The sequence below is a fragment of the Tribolium castaneum genome, chromosome 5 (assembly GCF_031307605.1).
Source record: "Tribolium castaneum strain GA2 chromosome 5, icTriCast1.1, whole genome shotgun sequence".
Taxonomy (NCBI): domain Eukaryota; kingdom Metazoa; phylum Arthropoda; class Insecta; order Coleoptera; family Tenebrionidae; genus Tribolium; species Tribolium castaneum.
The window spans coordinates 8705860-8721616 of record NC_087398.1 but is presented as its reverse complement, the minus strand read 5'-3'; the positions used below and the strand labels follow the sequence as shown (position 1 = coordinate 8721616).

Below are 15757 nucleotides of genomic sequence, written 5' to 3'. Positions count from 1 at the left end.
AAGTAAATTAAATTTTCTGGTGTTGCCTCTCTCAGGTTTTAAGAAATAACTATTATTTTACTATTGATATTCTCGAGTAATTCAAATGGCCGACAACAGATGGAATTGGCTAGTCTGTGGGTGCATTATTTTTATCAAATATTTACAAGTATCCACGTTGATGCTACCTAATCTTATCAGTTTGCTGTTTCTAAATTACTTCATCCAAGTAATAGTATAATTCAAATAATTCGCTAATTTTGGGCAGCAACATGTCTGTAAGAAAGCTTTCTGACGAGTTACAAAACTGGCCATTGACGAATTAAATGAAGATCCGAAAAGAATCCCAGATGATTTAAAGCATATTAAAAATTGGCTTTCGAAACAGCCTCACATAACAGCAAGAACAGGTGAGGATCAGAACCAATAAATGTTTTTCTTTAAACAATAAAAAATATTTTAGACGATCAGTTGCTCTTAGCATTTCTTAGAGGATGTAAATTTAGTCTTGAACGTACTAAAGAAAAGCTGGACATGCACTACACCTTAAAAACAATAACTCCTGAAATTTACGAAAATCGTGACCCAATGCGTCCCGAGATTCAAAAAGTTTTATCCGTTGGGTAAAGTAATTTAAATAAAATAACTCTTGCTTATGAAGTTACTTTAGACCCATGCTGCCATTGCCAAAGTTAAGTCACCCTGCAGGGCCCCGCATTAGCTTAGCCAGGAACAGTTTGGTCCGAGAGCATGACTTGGACCAAGCTGCAGTTTTTAAAGTCAGTGCCATGATTCAAGACATTTTGCTACTAGAGGACGATAATTTAGCAGTCGCTGGCACCACGTTGCTCCATGACATGTCTAATCTCTCTATGACTCATGTTCTCTCAAGCGTTTCACCGGCTTTGGTAAAAAAAATCATGACTTGTGTCCAGTACGGCTATCCGAACAGAATTAAGAGCGCAGTATTTTTTAATGTGACTCCGGTGTTCGATGCTGTGCATAAAATATTTAAACCATTTTTGACCGACAAAGTTAGGGATAGGGTACGCCACCTGTTCAGTTATTCCCGCTTCCTGCATTGTATTTTTATAGATACGCATATGCAAAAATATCGATAATTTGTATGAAGTCGTTCCTAAAGAAGTGCTTCCAGAGGAATTTGGTGGAGACGGGGGTAAAATGGAAGACATTGTACAGCACTGGAAAGCCAAAGTGGAGAGTTATCGCGATTGGTTTTTGGAAGATGCGAAATATGGAACAAATGAAAAGAAAAGAGCAGGAAAGCCCAAAACTTCGGAATCGATCTATGGCCTAGACGGGTCTTTTCGACAACTCTCTGTTGACTAAATAGATTTGCACTAAGTGTTTTATTTTCTAATGCAAATAAAGATAAGAGCATTTACCTCTGTATTAAATCCCTCTAAACAATTTGGAATCTACAGTTTGCGATAAAACCTACAAATGTGTTTTATGTAATTTTTATCTTTCAAGTGCCAAAATTTCCGAATATCACTTACGTACACTTGTTTTGTGTTGTGATTGGACGACTTAAAAAAAAAACAATCATGTGGTGAAAGATCAGATAAGGCTGTACTATACAGGAGCTCTTAACTTAAAAAAATCACTTTGACTTCTATTACTTCAAGAAATAAATAAATAGGTTTTGTATCTTAACAACAAGGAAGAAAAGGATTACTCTTTTTAAAATGTATGTTTTTAATGTTTAAAATAATTCTAGTTAGGCGTTTTAAAGTTCTAAGTGTATCCGATCATTATAACCGTTTCGACAATATTTGTAGAATTTAATTTGAAATCCCCAAAAAGCAAAAAGTCCTTGACAGAAAAAATAATAGCAGTTCAAATATCTGATAAGATAAAAAATAAAGAGCTTGTACCGAACTACCTACGCACAATTGGTGCGAACACCAAATTTTTATTTAACTAAAAATAATAATTGTTTTCTACTATGCCCTTTTGGTACTAGATTTTTTACCACTAAATTTTGTTGCAGTCACTAAAATTTTTAGCTCAAATTAAAATAATAAAATCTTATTTGAAGTTGATATTGTTATCTTATCAGTTCGTCGGACATTTCTAGTATAGGTGTGCTAAATGTAGTGTACAATGAAATAATTACTTGTGTTATAAATTATAAATCAGTGTGTTTTTCATGTCTAATGGCAGGGTAAAGCACTTAACTACTTTCTTTGAAACCTTATCTTCTTCCATGGATTCTGCAAATAATAGTTTAAGTAGAAGTGAAAAATCGAATCCTGATAATAGTGCAAGTAAAGTTAAGAAAACTGTAAGAGATTTGATAGAAGTTAGACGACCATCAAATAAAAACAGAACAGAGAGTTACGCTTCTGGTAGCTGCAATATAACTGGAAGTAACAGTGCAATTTCAAGAGGACCTGCCAAAAATTATGGCAAATACTCAAGAAACTCAAGTAGCTGGAAAAGGCGCAAAAGTTTCGTAGATAAAATGACAAAGCCGAAAATGGATCACGATTCTTCACTAAACAAAAATTTGGTTACTGATCGGCTGCAGAAGTATGAATTGCTTGCAAAAAATAAAGAGGGTAGCAAAATTAAAAAGTCAGTAAGTTTTAAGAAAGAGTACAAATACCATGAAGCTACAAACGGAACTGTTGAACTAAAGGAACAGAAGCTACAAACGAATTATTTAAATGTAACTGACGAGAACGGAAATGATGATAATCTACTGAAAAAATATCAAAAGAGAGACGGACCGCAACAGCAACGTGAAAATATAGGGGAAATTATAGAAACAAATATTTGTGACACTTTATACGACTCAGCAGAAGACAGACGAGATGAAAATGGAGAAAGTAGTGACGACATGTTTGGTTTCAATAACTTTGATGAAGTCGAAGATGATAACTATATAATCGAGACTTATAACCGTGAAGGTGAAGAACTTATTATCACAACATTGCAAATAACACGACGTACCGTGACAGCGGATGAAACGGGCGATAGCCTTAGAAGTTTAATACAAGATTCTTATTTAGTGATTCAGACAGATGGAGACGAAAACATTATTGACGTAAATAGTGAACCTGATAGTTTTCCTACTAGTAATTACCACAACGAAGAATTTTCATCCGAAAGTGATGATTGCGATGAAATCAAGACAAAACAAAAGGAAATTTTCACAGAAACGGATGACAACGGTTACACTTCCCCATCTACCTTTCGCGGTATTTTACATTCTAGTCGTGACCAAGGAGACAATTTTTTTCATAATATTACACCTGCTTTGGATTCTGAAGAAGTGAATGCTTCAGAAGAAACTAACAGCTGTGAAACTTTAAATAAAAACGCAGAAAAAAAACAAAAGTACGTATCCTCAAAATGTCCAACGTCGTAATAACGTGTGTATTTTTAGAATCAATTACATTTTAGAAGAGATTATAAAGACTGAAGAGCTGTATATCGGAGGATTGGAGAAAATAGTTCATGTAAGCCATAATGTAACTTAATTATGTTTTATTTTATTTTTTAGGATTACATGCCATTTCTTATGAAAGAAACTCCACATGACCTTATTGGAAAAACTACATATATTTTCGGAAATATAGAATCCATCTACAGAAATGCTAAGAAATTCTTGGTTTCATTAAAGGAAAGTGCACAAGATGCTGATGAAATTGCACAGTTATTTATCGACAATGTGAGATGGTCTTTTAAACAAATAATTGAACAACATTTTCAATAATTTCAGGTTGATATGTTTGAACTGTACCCTTTGTATTCCAAAAATAAACCAACGGCTGATAAAGTCCTTAAGGAATTTGACGAGTTTGTAAAAGTAAGTTTCTGAATTATTATTGTTTAGGTGGGTGTTCAGTTAATACTTTCAGCGAAGGCAAACAGAACTAAAAGATAAATTAGGACTGGCCAGTTATTTGCTGACGCCTATTCAACGAATGGGAAAATATGTTTTGTTGTTGGAACAAATTCAGAAGGAATTAAATAAAAAGCAACAAAGTCTAGAAAAAATTGAAACGGCTGTTAGTGTCATACGAGGTGTAATGAGAAAGGGCAATGACTACATTGCTATTGACTCAATTAAACAATGCGAAATTGACTTGAGATTACAAGGATCGTTTATTATGAGGTCGCTTTTCAATATTAGCAAACCAAGGAAGTTCGTCTCTATGGTATTTTTATTTGAAAATGTTATCGTTTTTACCGAAAAATTATCTGTAAGTATATTAATAATAATTTGTAATCTAGGTAGAAATAGTTCCAATGACAGTAATTTTTTCTTCGTTTTAGAAAAATACAGAAGAGTTTAAATATGTGGACAATATTCAAATAAACGACCTCAGTATAAATATTTTTGAAGAGAGACCCAACGTTTTCCACTTAACAAATTTCACCAAGTCAAAAAAAGGAGATCCGGATGCGACCTACGTTTTGGAAGCAGAATCACAAAAAATAAAAAACGACTGGACTTCAGAGATTGAAAAGAAATTGTGGCTGCAATTAGAAAACGCAAAAGGTTTTTTTCTTAAACTAAAAGATCGCTTAATATTTTGTATTATTGTAGAACTCCAGAAAAAACAAAGTTTTAGTGATCATAGACATCAAAAAAAACAGCCAAGTCCATATCAAGCTGGAACTAGAAGTCTGGATAGGAAACACCCCAAACTTGGTAAGAGCACCCTGAAGATGTTTTTTTTATAAATGACCAACACTTTAAGGGCGCACGAAGTCAAGGTCTACATTTTACGCCAACTCTGACGTATGATCAGAAATTGAAATTATTTTATTATGCAAACGCAAGTTGCGAGTCTAATTACGATCTAGTCAAGCGGAAAACTAAAAGCACATAACTCTTCTAAACATTTTTAGTTAGACTCTCTGTACAGTAATTTAATTTAATTAAAAATGTATCTTTATTTAAACACTAAGCAGTCAAGACTATTGCACCTACTAATAAGAATGTAGTATTTATTTATAATATGATGTTAATATAAAATATTTTGTTGGGCTCTGTGGTAAATTTTTTAAATATCTGTGTACCTGTGTATTTTTTCTAATCTTGTGTGTTTCCCAATTTTAAATTTTACTCTACCTTATTCTTTTATTTGGACGGGGCACTGTCTCCTGTCTCCTCACAGCCGATGTGAGAAACTTCTCATAATATCAAAAAATATGCGAAATTTTTGCTTCATTGTTTAAACTTTGTTTCCTAATTTAATTTGTTTATAAAATACAAGACAATAATTATATAATATAATTTATTTGAATTAATTCATTAATTTAATCCACCTTTTCGTATTTTACTTTCTACATTGTGTTTTGTTCATCTTTGTTTCGCAAAAATAATTTTTACCAAAGTCTTAATTGTTTGTTTTCAATATTGAAATCTTCCCACCGAAGTGCATGAATAAATATAAAGAGCAACTACACAACTCTCGTGACTGTGTATCCCTGCATAAATGGTTTTTAAATAATTTTGAAAACTATTCGATATAGTAGATGAGTTTAAAGAGACGAGAAAAGTCGAATAAACGCATACATAAAAAATTAATATGTGTAGCAGGAGAAGTACTTTGAAGCGGATTATTCGTTAGTATAATGGTTTGTTTTATTTTCCAAGAAATGTGTCCTCTACGTTAATAATTTATGAAATAATGTTAGCCTTGATTGCTTTGGAATTGCCTCCATTGATCTGCGCAAGCATTGTCACAAAAATAATTTATTTATAAATGTCAATCACTTATTTTGTTGTTTGTCAAGTTTATAAAATCGTCCATTCATGTTGATTTTTGTTCTAAAACCTCGAATCGTCCAAAATTAAGCTGAAGATTTGATCTTAAAATGCCATACCAGAAAAATCCATCTATTATCAGTAATCCAAAACCGGTGAACATCTTTTACGTGTGGTACACTGAACTTTGTCGCCGTTTAAACAGCACCCCAGCTCCTGTGGTAAAACCTGCGAAGCCTAAATGTCAAACAGTATTGAATTTTGTAGCTGACCGATTAAAAGTAGAAGAGTGGAATCCGGTAATAAGTGCTTTGAGGCACGATACCAGTCTTCATGTCATTGCAATTAAAAGTAGATTAGGTAACTGCCAGTTTCTGCATGACGTCGACACTGAGGAAAAACTGCGCCAGATGAAGAGGCGTTCTGGCTCGCTCTGGACCGCCTTTATCCTGAAATCGCTGCTCAAGTCCTTGTCCTGCACCATCCGAAACACCCAAGTTTTGACGTGTCTCGAGTTTGATGGACTGCCCATGTTTGCACAATACCTGGAACCACTCATGAAGGCGCTCCAGAAGAACAAAACTTTGAAAAATCTAACTCTGAGCCGGTGCCGGATTTGCGACTCCGGGTGTCAAATCGTGTGCGCTTACGTACGGTTTGCCCCGAACATCGAAGTGCTGAATCTCAGCGGATGTGGGCTGACGGCTGAAAGTGGAGAACATTTGGCCAAACTGATTAAATATCAGCAAATCAACAGATACTGCGAGAGCTGGCACAACTCCTTGAGGTATGCGGATCCCAACATTCAAGTGATGCGAGGTATTAAAAGGATAACTTTGAACGGCAACCCTTTGATCGGAGATAGTGGTCTCAATTTTATTTTGAACGAGCTGGATGATGATTTGTGGATCAAAGCTTTGGACATGCAAAAATGTGGGATAACTGAAAGCATGGCCATGAGGATCATCGACCTCGTTGAATACAGTCAGTCGCTGGAAATCGCAGATTTTAGACTAAACGAGGACTTGACTGACTCGACTTTGGAGAAAATTCTAAATGTTCTTAAACAGAAATATGTCGAGGGCCAGTCGGAATACCAGTGGTGTAACACTAGCTTAAGCACAGCTTGTGAAACATTTATAGACACAATGTCCACTTTCACTTCTACCAAAACCCCGCATGTCTACAAAGCCAAGTCCACACCTTTTAGACGCTACGAGTCCAAAATCACCTTAACCGAGAGACCTGTCAGACGAGCCAAAACCTCTGAGAACATTCACAACCAAGCCAAGCCAGACGATGTGAACATTGAAAAGAAGGTGATGGAACTAAGCAACTTACTGAAAGAAGAAATACTGAAACGCAAGGAAACTGAAAAAATCAACGAGGAACTAAAGCGAAGACTCGATGAGTTTAGCAAAGGAGTGCAAGACGAGAAACCTAACGTAGATGTAATTAATAACGTGGTTTTGAACCGTAAAGACTCCGGTCCTGCGGAAATGCTCAATCAAATTTGTCGAAAAAATGGGGTGAAGAAAAAGAACGGGTTCAAAAACGGCGCTACGACAAACGGATACCACAACGACAACGGATTCAAATTCAACAACGACGTGGCATTTACAATTTTCGAAAAGTTAGTTGGTAAAGATAGTGATGACAGAAGCTTGGACGAGGACAGTTTGCTCGATTACGTACGGGAAGGGAAGAAGGAGAAAGATGATAACAGAAATGACTGCGATATGAGTGACAGTCAGATTTCGTTATTTAAGTTTATGGAAAATTTAAAGAACAACCACAACTTGCCTATGAAATTTATGAATCGTTCAAACACTTCAAAATATTATATTACGGATAAACACGTAAAAAGGAAGGCGTGATCGTGTGAAGAATGTCTCTATTAAAACTTAAGTTTTTTTGCGCAACTGTAACAAACAACGTATATTTCTAAATTGGAAGTGGAATAAATATAATTATACACCAATGCAGTCATTTTGTCTGGTAATGTTCTATTAATCTGGTCAGTCGCCATGTTTTGTCTAGTGTTTATTGCAGCCATTTATCTTTGGTTGTAATAATGACTATGATTTATCAACTCGCTTCGGTAATCATTTATCTTCTAAAAATACAAATCGGTTAACGCATTGACACGACAACAAAAATCTCCATATTCTTATCCATGGAAACATGGATAACCCTTCATTATACAGTTTGGTGTACTTGATCTGCTGCGAATTGCTGGAGTTAATTAGTAATCAGCTATCGGTAGCTTTGCATTGAGTATACCAATTATTGGAAAGAGAGAGTCATACTTTAGATACATAGGGTGACAATGTTATGAATAATTTAAGGAACGTAGTGGTAGACTTCAAACAACTTGAAGCTCAACAGACGAATATGCAAATTAATAAATCTTGCGTCTTACTCTGAGATGTTTCGAATCAAAATGTGGCTGGATCTGCATATAAATGGAAAGACGGACACTTGAGACATTCTGATACATATTTACCCTTCCGGAAAAAGATGCGCTGTCTGATTCATTTGCCCCTCATTAATTTAAATAGTGTTCCATTATTTAAGCGCTTGAAAAGATGCCAATTACTTTCCCATAAGCAAATTTTATTTACGTATTTATTTTGCTCATTTGATAACAGGCTTTACATTTTTTTGGAAAATGAGATGGGTTTTTGGGTCGATTTCTCATTTGTCTACAGGTATATTAGCAGAAGTAAATTCCACTTAGGACCTCAGACATAAAATAAGCACTAAGAAGCACGTCTAGATGTGTAATAGGGACGATGGTACGTTTAACTCCTGACATGGCTATTGCATTATTTTTATTTGGTTCGCCTAAGCTCCTTCCAGCCGTAAACCTACATGAGTTATTTATTACTGAACACACGTGACATAACGTTAGACCCCAGGGCAAACTCACGTCGATGGAACTTAACATGGGAAAACTTATTTACAGTCAATAAAAATACATATTAGGAGCGACTACGGAAAAATCGATGTCTCCAAATTAAGTGATCTAAATAGGTAGCTTCAAGTTGCACATCCCCTATGATATACGTGCTCAGCACTATTACGTAATTACTAGCAATAAAACCAGGCAGTCAAGTGCGAAAATTGGCTACAAATTGTCGATTTCTGAGAGAATCCTGGCGAAAATGCCTTGTCTTACAACACGGTCCGTTTCCATATGTATGTGTGTACAGTTTTACGAGTGCCTAAACAGGCCGGGAAACTTAAATAACTTAAAACTTTTCACATGATGTAGAAATTGAATTCACGTTACGGGGAAGTGTACAAAGCAGCAGAAGCTTTTCGGGTCACGTTCCAATAATGAGATAAAGCCGCGCAAGGGCAGCACCGAATGGCGCACGTCGACTGAGAATGAAGACACAATCATTAGTTTCAATCAACATATTAATCGGATTTGGCTATCCAATGTTCGGCGTTACACCCTCCATTACTTTTCGATTAGTTTTCTTCACGGATAAACGCGCTTTGTTGTACAATGACGATTTTTCTGCCGTGGAGGCGACCTCTGTCAAACGTAAGACAAACTGCCGAAAACAGTAACAATTTAGGCAGGGTAATGGTCACAAGTTACCCAAGAAAATTATTTATTCATATTTGGGAATTAACAAATTGACGATTAATAGCAATAGTTGTACTTTGAATATTAATAATTAAAACGTGACGAGGGGCTTTTAAAAACTTATACCTCGACTGTATTCTTTCAGTTTTGTATTACCTGTCAATCCCGTTTTAATATATTGGTGTTGTGTCAATAAACCGCTGGACAAAATTCTTTTTGCAAAGATGATAAATTGAAGTTTTCGCTGAAATGTGTTATAAGCGCTCGTCTAAAATAAATTTAAGGGTCTAGCAGGCGTTGACAAACTAGTGATACTATGTTTTTTTACGTCTAGGAAACGAGGATTACGCTGTGTCCGCTTCCCCTGCAGTTTGAAAACCAAGGTAACGAGATTATGAGTTTACGATTTGTAAATCCTCTACGAAATTATCTGTAGTTTACAGGTTTAATAAAAACGTTCACGTATTACATGAAAGCTCCTCTTGGTGACCGCGTGTTAATTTTCCAAAAGGTTTTCGGACGTGATCGGTGCAGTAAAATGTGTAAAACCTTCATAAAAGATTACGAATATTTCAGTAATCTGAAAATCATTTATATTCAGAAAGGCGGTCGAACCGATATTAAAAAAGTAAATGAGCAGGAGTCAATCGATGAGAAATTAGCATTCTGTAATAGGTGTTCCTGACAGCTTTTTGCCGAAGTGGTATGCATATATTTGAGTCTCATCTCGGTCCGCATTGGTGTCAGAATCTTATTCAAAACCGCACGCCTTTTTAATTTAGATTCGGGTTACCGAAACCAAGAATAAATGATAAATGAATAAGAGAGTTGCAGATAATTATGAATTCAGGTGCTTGTTTTTGATTGAAAATGCTTTTAATTTGCGAGAATAATAAAATTCAAATTTTGAGTTAATGGAAGTGGAAGACGTGTCCAGCTTGACTAATTATTATTATACAAAAATTCGGTTGCCGAGAAATGGAATTTCCAACAACGAAGGAAATCAACTCCAAATTACGACATGTATCTCGTCCTAAAATGTGTACCTTATAAAGTATAAAGTACATATTTTATAACAATAAGCCCCTGCTCAGGCAATAAAAGAGTCTGGAAAAATAAAAACAGTTTATGCCTGAACACGTGCTCACTTTATGACCCGGCCAAGCTGTTTAAAATTTCAGGACAAGGCAAACGTCGTTGCTGCCCTTAAGAAAACACGGCTCGAGAAAGAAAAGACACTCGGGGTTACCTAATTTCATCTTCCTTTTGCAACTACGTAATCTATTTAAGCAATGAATTATTTCAGAGGAACCGACTAAACTCAAGGTTTTTTGCAAACGCCGTGTCATAAAATGTTAATGCAATAGACTGATCACGAATTCATGAAAATATCAACAATTGTGTAATCCTTCCCTTACAATAAAAAAAAATACTAAAAAATCAACTTTTCAATTCACCTAGTCTTTGTTACTACGATGCAATGGTTTACAATTGTCAATGTTTTATCGTTAAAAAAAATAACTTGATTAATACGTTTGGATAAGAACCAAGGGCCAATATTTACCCCGTAAAGCTCTAGGACATATAACAACGCGAATATGTCTTGTATATCCACTAGTTGGTATAAAGAAACGATTTCGAATATTTTCTTAATACCTGTGGTTGAGTTACTTGGCACGGACTGTATTGGATTTAGGGGGAGAAGGTGCACAAGAGACCCCTAGAGTTTAAGGCGCTGAGCCTTGCCAGTAAGAAGTAAGCACGTCCTGTTAAAAACTATTGTGAGAAGAGAAATAATTAGTGAACTACACATTTCGAATGGAAAAAGAAATTCGCGAAAAATCCAACTGAAGGAGAAGGTATAGCTGTTAAAATGGATACGTTGCTTATAAATATATGGTCTTCCAAAAATAATAGAAGAAGGATGTAACTTGTGATTCAAAAATAATAGAACTAACTACCTACTTATTTTTATAAGTTTTGTTTTCCCAACTTTGGGTTTCTAGTCTCAGGGTTTTAAATGATTATTAGTTGCTAGTTAATAGTTTTATAATCCACTGATATATTATTCTTACGTTCCATAATTAAAAAGTGGTCTTTTCCGAATTTTTTAGGCGTAATTTGGTTCAAGGCGCCCATTACGTGCCGTTCTTGCTTATCCTGTCCCTGCCAGTACCGGAATAATGAATCTACGAGTATTAACAATTTAACGTAGATTGGCTGAAGCGAAATAAAATTCACGATCTAACCTTACAACCTGGAATAATATTTTTCAGTGTAAAATAACTGAAATATAGGTTCAATAAGAGGATTTTATATCAGATAAAAGGAGTTGTTTTGTGGTTTATTGGTGTCCGAAATAACACCTTGTAAGAAAATGAGCCAGGCTGGCGATTCATGTTTGTAGGGCTGGATGGAGACGGTGGCTCGTAAAGCGGATAATAAGGCATGTTTACGACACCTGAACACCATAAATGTGAAGCAGTCATCCACATAGAATCAGTTTTATTGAGACTGCATAGGAGGGGCCGTGTTGTACCTACGTAATATAAGCCGAAAGCAAATTAAACAAAATTTGCGGATTGTATCCCTGATTTGTTTTATTTTTAATAAATAAAATGTGCATAACTAGTTACTAATAAGTCGTTTTGCAAAATAAATTTAGATGAACACTTAAGTACGCACAATGACAAGTGTAATTAAAAATTTGACGATTATCACTGCCTGCTGTACGGAATTCAGCCTAGAACTATTCAGCTTCTCATTTCATCGAGATCCTGCCATGTGTTGACTCGAACACAGCCTCATCACGGTCATTAGCTATCAAAACAACTTTGATTCGACAAAGTTACCTTATTATAGAGGCCAGTTCTAACCCATTCTAACATATCAGTTAATCGGCCTGATATTGTTCCCAATTTTAATGCTAAAAAGAAACACTTGTAATAATTGGTCTAGATTGAACATCGAATATATTCAGGTATGATTTCAACAAAGGTTTGTTACGACTTATAACTTATAATTAATAACGGTAACGATGTTATTAATGTTGTTTTTGAAAACTTATTTATTTTAGTCGATGGAGTGAGTTTCTTTTTAAATAATATCGCAAATACCGTAATAAATATAATTATTGCGTCCGGGTCGACAATGTCCCAACGCAATCATTTTATTTCCCAAGTCAATATCATCGCTAGATTTCATTTACTCTTGATTGCGTTCACTGTGCAAAAAATCTTAAGAAAACGTCTTCAATTTTAGTTTAATATGTTCCACAGTAATGATGCAGAAACAGATCCCTTTTATCGAATGGAATTTTCTTGTAAAATAATGTTTCAGTTTTTGGTGGTATTGGCCGATAAAAGTGGATCTTCACGACCGCTCGGTGTTTTTCAGGTATTCGATTTGCAATCGATGTAAGGTTAGATAAACCCGTAAGCTTTTAATAAAAGGAAAGAGAAGGGTCTCATGCTATAAAATGTTTTAAACTAATGAAATTGTTGGGATCACGTGAATTTCAAGAAGCTTCTAAACGATTTACAGCTAATGAACATGAGTAAGAAATACAATAAAATAAAATATATATAGAACAAGTTTTTGCAAAAAAGTGATACAAACGAAATAGTCTTTCTCATCTGCATTCGTGAGATTTGGTTTTGCGGAGAAAACAGAATCGTATGAATCTCTTGTGACCGAGTTTCCATTACAGGGTGACACGACTAGCGTGACCTGCTTGACACCTTCACTTCCGGTTGATATGCAAAGCTTTCCTACGTTTCAATTTTGACGCACTTCTCTGGCAATGACGGTAAAAATAAAAAAAAAGTCCGCTAAAACCACAACAATAACATAAAGATACATAATTAGACAGCTCTTATTAATAGTTTTAGAATCGTACTTGAAATGAGTAGTTTTGTTTCAGAAATCAAGACTGTACAAATCTATTAATAAAATACACTGCTACACAATTGAAGTGGTCAAGTGGATTACTACTGAACAAACAATTAACTCATTTTAAAGCTTTGTAAAAATAAAAAACCGTGTATTAGCATAGCAGGGACGAATAATGTCGAGAGGCGTGCAAACTGCATATTTTCTACCACTGACTAAAAGTTGAATTTATTGCGATGAAAGGAGTATTTTGAAAGAAATATACCACATATCTTGCATACAAACCCACATTACATAAAAGAAAACCAGGCAAAAGTGAAATAAACTTGCACCATTTCTTTAGATTCCGGTATGTGCTATCGAGAACTTTTTGCTGTAAATATGCTGGTTCTTATGCTTCGTCCGAGTTCCATAAATAAAGCACCTTATCATCTTTTTGTAGCTTTGTTATCAAACGCCCGGCTTAAAATCTCTAAAGTGCACGTTGCTAAAATTTCCCTGATGCAAACTTTTGTAAAACTACACCAACAAGCATTTAAACTGAGAGATAACAAAAATCAATTATCCATATTGTAAATTTCTACGCGAAGATGAGACTCTCTCGGTTATGGCAGTTAAACCGAAATTGTGATTCAATGCGATTTTATGGTTACCAAGTGTAAAAAAGTGTCTATAAATTTTAGGGGTTGTGATTCACACGCACATGACCAGAAATGCTTCCTAAAAGAGTCAAAAGATTTCCAATTAGGTATTTATTTTTTTTATATTTACAAAAATTTGAGACATAAACTGTTTACAAAAATAAGGAAATAATATTTTCACATCAAATTCGTTCACTCACGAATAAATTAATGGAGTGCGTATTATGAAATAACTAGGGGCGGAGCAGTTGACCAATAGGCCGACATTTACCCACTTTACCCTACACATTTACTAGCGTAAATAAATTACAGTTTTTCTTTTTTGATATGCAGCAGTCTTCTGGGGATATGCCCGAATTGGTAGCGCGATTCCGAGATGTGCAAAAAATCTTATTAAGTTGCTCGGAAGATTTATAATTTAACAGTTGCGTGTAACAACCGGGCGAAGGAAAAAATGATGTAAACATATTAGATATTTGAATTTTTAGAATGCAACACGTATAACATGGATATATTTACATATAAATTATTGTCACAAATGAGATTTGCAATATAACGTCTCGCGTTCGTTGCAAGTCTAGGCACGTTTTCTGCAATATCTAGCGAAGGATCCAGCGTCGGTACGCGGCGAGACGCCTTTGTGACACGTGTTCTCCTGCTAACTTACTCCAAAGTCAACTTTTTACTCAGACTGACGGTTCCTCTACTCCCATCGAGTTACGCTTTGCATGAACTCCATGATGGAAAATGCGTTGCACGCACTTTGTATGCTTCGGAATAAAATATCGTTGCCGGTTTAACATAATACACATCTGCTTCATCCCTGACGGCACTTCCAATTTTTGAGACACTTTAAACCAATAAATAAAAATTTGCCAAAGCTCCAAAGCTAACGTGGTAGTTATTAAATTACTTGCATCAATACCTTACCCCGTGATATATAAATTTACCACATCCTCAACTAAAAATATTACCCATCAAAATTAATACCAAAAAATTTGCTAGCTTCTGGCCTAAAATGAAAGTAAAAGATCTCTAGAGAAAACTTTATAATGTCAAATGGCTTTCCCTACAGAGATGAGTGACCTATAATGGTTGCAAAGGTCATATCATAGTTCCTACCCACTGCATTTTTTTCGTATAATCTCAGTGATAAATATCACGTTTCTCGGATTGCAGTCGTTTGAGGTGCCATTTGACAACACAATGGCGACAAGTAATGAACTAATTAACAATTTTTAATCTTGTAATTAAACTTTTGATTCTATTTGTGTTTGTTGCGTTAATTTGAAATCTCTAAAAATATCAAAACGAAATTACACATAATGTACGTATTCGAAATATTGTCAAACAAATAGGCTCAGCGGAGAGTGGGTTTTCTCATTTCGCAGAGAAAACGTAAGTAAACGTTTGGGATATTTCCCTTTTTTCCACAACGGACGTAATGGTAAACAATGGCATGCTACTCCTCAACGAAGGAAACATGGAAAACCGTTTAGTCAGTCTCATATGAGCTTATGTGTTTATCGTCCAAATAAACTGCATTAACACATGCCTATCTACTTTTGTCTTCCTACACTTCTTCATCAGTCGAACCTATGTTGGGGCTTTATTTATTCATTCTTGCTACAGTCTTAGAACTATAATTTTGCATAATTTACATCTTCTAATTATTTCTAACAAGGTGTAAAGTTTAGCTTTTTCTTACTTTTTCCCTTATTATATCTTTATTTATTTTCCATTACATTTTGGCAACCATTTATATATTTCTATGTTATATTTATATATTAGAAATAAGTAAATTCTTAGTTGCAACATTTTTCAAATACGCAAATTAATTCTAACTGCATTGGCACAGTTGGAGACATATGTCGCCATGAAGCCACTGCAGTTGCA

At 35.0% G+C, this 15757-nt stretch overlaps 3 protein-coding genes across 5 annotated transcripts; all 3 read left to right on the top strand.

Annotated features, from left to right (window-relative positions):
- The first annotated feature begins 159 nt into the window (after nt 1–159).
- On the top strand, nt 160–1384 carry LOC661881 (alpha-tocopherol transfer protein). The gene is made up of 4 exons (XM_008195093.3): nt 160–389; nt 443–602; nt 650–1025; nt 1075–1384. Exons 2-4 carry the CDS (start codon nt 514–516, stop codon nt 1327–1329), a joined length of 720 nt encoding a protein of 239 aa, XP_008193315.3. The 5' UTR covers nt 160–389; nt 443–513; the 3' UTR covers nt 1330–1384.
- A 153-nt stretch (nt 1385–1537) lies between these two features.
- Nucleotides 1538–5007, top strand: LOC103313000 (triple functional domain protein). Of its 2 annotated transcripts, XM_064356776.1 has the most exons (9): nt 1538–1690; nt 2167–3345; nt 3395–3467; nt 3512–3679; nt 3731–3817; nt 3870–4214; nt 4288–4513; nt 4562–4666; nt 4716–5007. In XM_064356776.1, coding segments are annotated over exons 1-9 (2232 nt in total). In that variant the 5' UTR covers nt 1538–1688; the 3' UTR covers nt 4763–5007. The 2 variants fall into 2 exon arrangements, with proteins under 2 accessions (XP_064212846.1, XP_008193316.2); XM_008195094.3 differs by lacking the exon at nt 1538–1690.
- A 695-nt stretch (nt 5008–5702) lies between these two features.
- Nucleotides 5703–7709, top strand: LOC661925 (uncharacterized protein). Of its 2 annotated transcripts, XM_015980124.2 has the most exons (2): nt 5833–5949; nt 5996–7709. In XM_015980124.2, the coding sequence occupies exon 2, from the start codon at nt 6139–6141 to the stop codon at nt 7603–7605; it is 1467 nt and encodes a 488-aa protein (XP_015835610.1). In that variant the 5' UTR covers nt 5833–5949; nt 5996–6138; the 3' UTR covers nt 7606–7709. The 2 variants fall into 2 exon arrangements, with proteins under 2 accessions (XP_973148.1, XP_015835610.1); XM_968055.4 differs by having other exon boundaries at nt 5703–7709.
- Nucleotides 7710–15757: the final 8048 nt, after the last annotated feature.